This window comes from Dryas octopetala, chromosome 4, assembly GCF_963921425.1.
Source record: "Dryas octopetala chromosome 4, drDryOcto1.1, whole genome shotgun sequence".
NCBI classification, from domain to species: Eukaryota; Viridiplantae; Streptophyta; class Magnoliopsida; order Rosales; family Rosaceae; genus Dryas; species Dryas octopetala.
Genome location: NC_141369.1, coordinates 9476651 through 9477650, shown reverse-complemented (window position 1 = coordinate 9477650; position 1000 = coordinate 9476651). Strand labels below are relative to the sequence as shown.

General features: G+C 39.4%; 1 protein-coding gene across 1 annotated transcript; it reads left to right on the top strand.

Annotated features, from left to right (window-relative positions):
* The first annotated feature begins 296 nt into the window (after positions 1-296).
* Positions 297-758, top strand: LOC147286611 (uncharacterized). The gene has a single exon (XM_086240801.1). The coding sequence runs from the start codon at positions 297-299 to the stop codon at positions 756-758; it is 462 nt and encodes a 153-aa protein (XP_086096927.1).
* Positions 759-1000: the final 242 nt, after the last annotated feature.

The following is a 1000-nucleotide window of genomic DNA, read 5'->3' as shown; positions in this document are numbered from 1 at the left end:
ACTTCCCCAAGTCACAGACACAGTCATACAGCTGACATGTGGCATCATTATTTCAGATCTAATGAATATTTTATTAAAGAACGCGTAGAAAGAACACGTGTCGATCACCCAACGTTCTTAAGTTGAAGCTCGATCATAAATTTAGCCCAGCCTCGGATCTTGACATTCACATCTATAAATACAGAACAAAGAAGATTCAATCTCTCCATCCAAATCCCAACTCTTCACTTCAACGTACCTTCATTCTCTAAACTTATTCTAATCCTTACTCATTGCTTTGAACGACTATTTTTCAAATGGAAGCAACTTTTGTTTGTTCCTCATCACCACTTCCTCCTCTCCCATTTTTGTCCGGCAAATCTCGCACTCCAAAAATGGGATTGGAGTTCCAAAAGAGACCCATCAATGGTGTTGTTGTGGCTGCTACAAGGGACCACTATGAGTACAAAGGGCGATCATCAATCGATGAGAGCATGATCGTTCTTAGAAAACGAATTCACGAGACAAAAATGGTGGAGAGGAACTACGAGCCTCCTCAAGAATGGATGCAGTGGGAGAAGCAGTGTTATGCAAGTTACGATGAGTATGTTTGCAATGTGGTGGGTTGTCTGCAATCGTATCTCATGAACTCTAGGCCTAGTATTGCTCTTTGCTTGCTGCTGCTCTTCACCATGAGTGTTCCGGCTTCAACGATCATGATCGTGCTACGTGTGGTGGAGGTGGCTAATGGGGCTCTATCCACCGTTCATCTTGGTTGATGGGGGGTTTTAGCACTTAGCTTTGTAAATGTAATGACACTACCATAGGCATTTGTATAATTTGTTTCCTATTATTTTACTTAGGAATCTTGAAAAAAAATATATATATACATATATTTTTTTGTATTCATTCTGACAATTATTATTATTTTGTTAAAGTCATGTTTCTTGGTTGGTATTATCAATCCCAGCATAAGTCTTATGGTAAATAACAAACAATTTGCGTTTAAGTGGAACCGGGA

Coding starts and splice junctions, on each gene's coding strand:
- LOC147286611 (XM_086240801.1), top strand. CDS start 297: ATGGAAGCAACTTTTGTTTGTTCCTCATCACCACTTCCTCCTCTCCCA.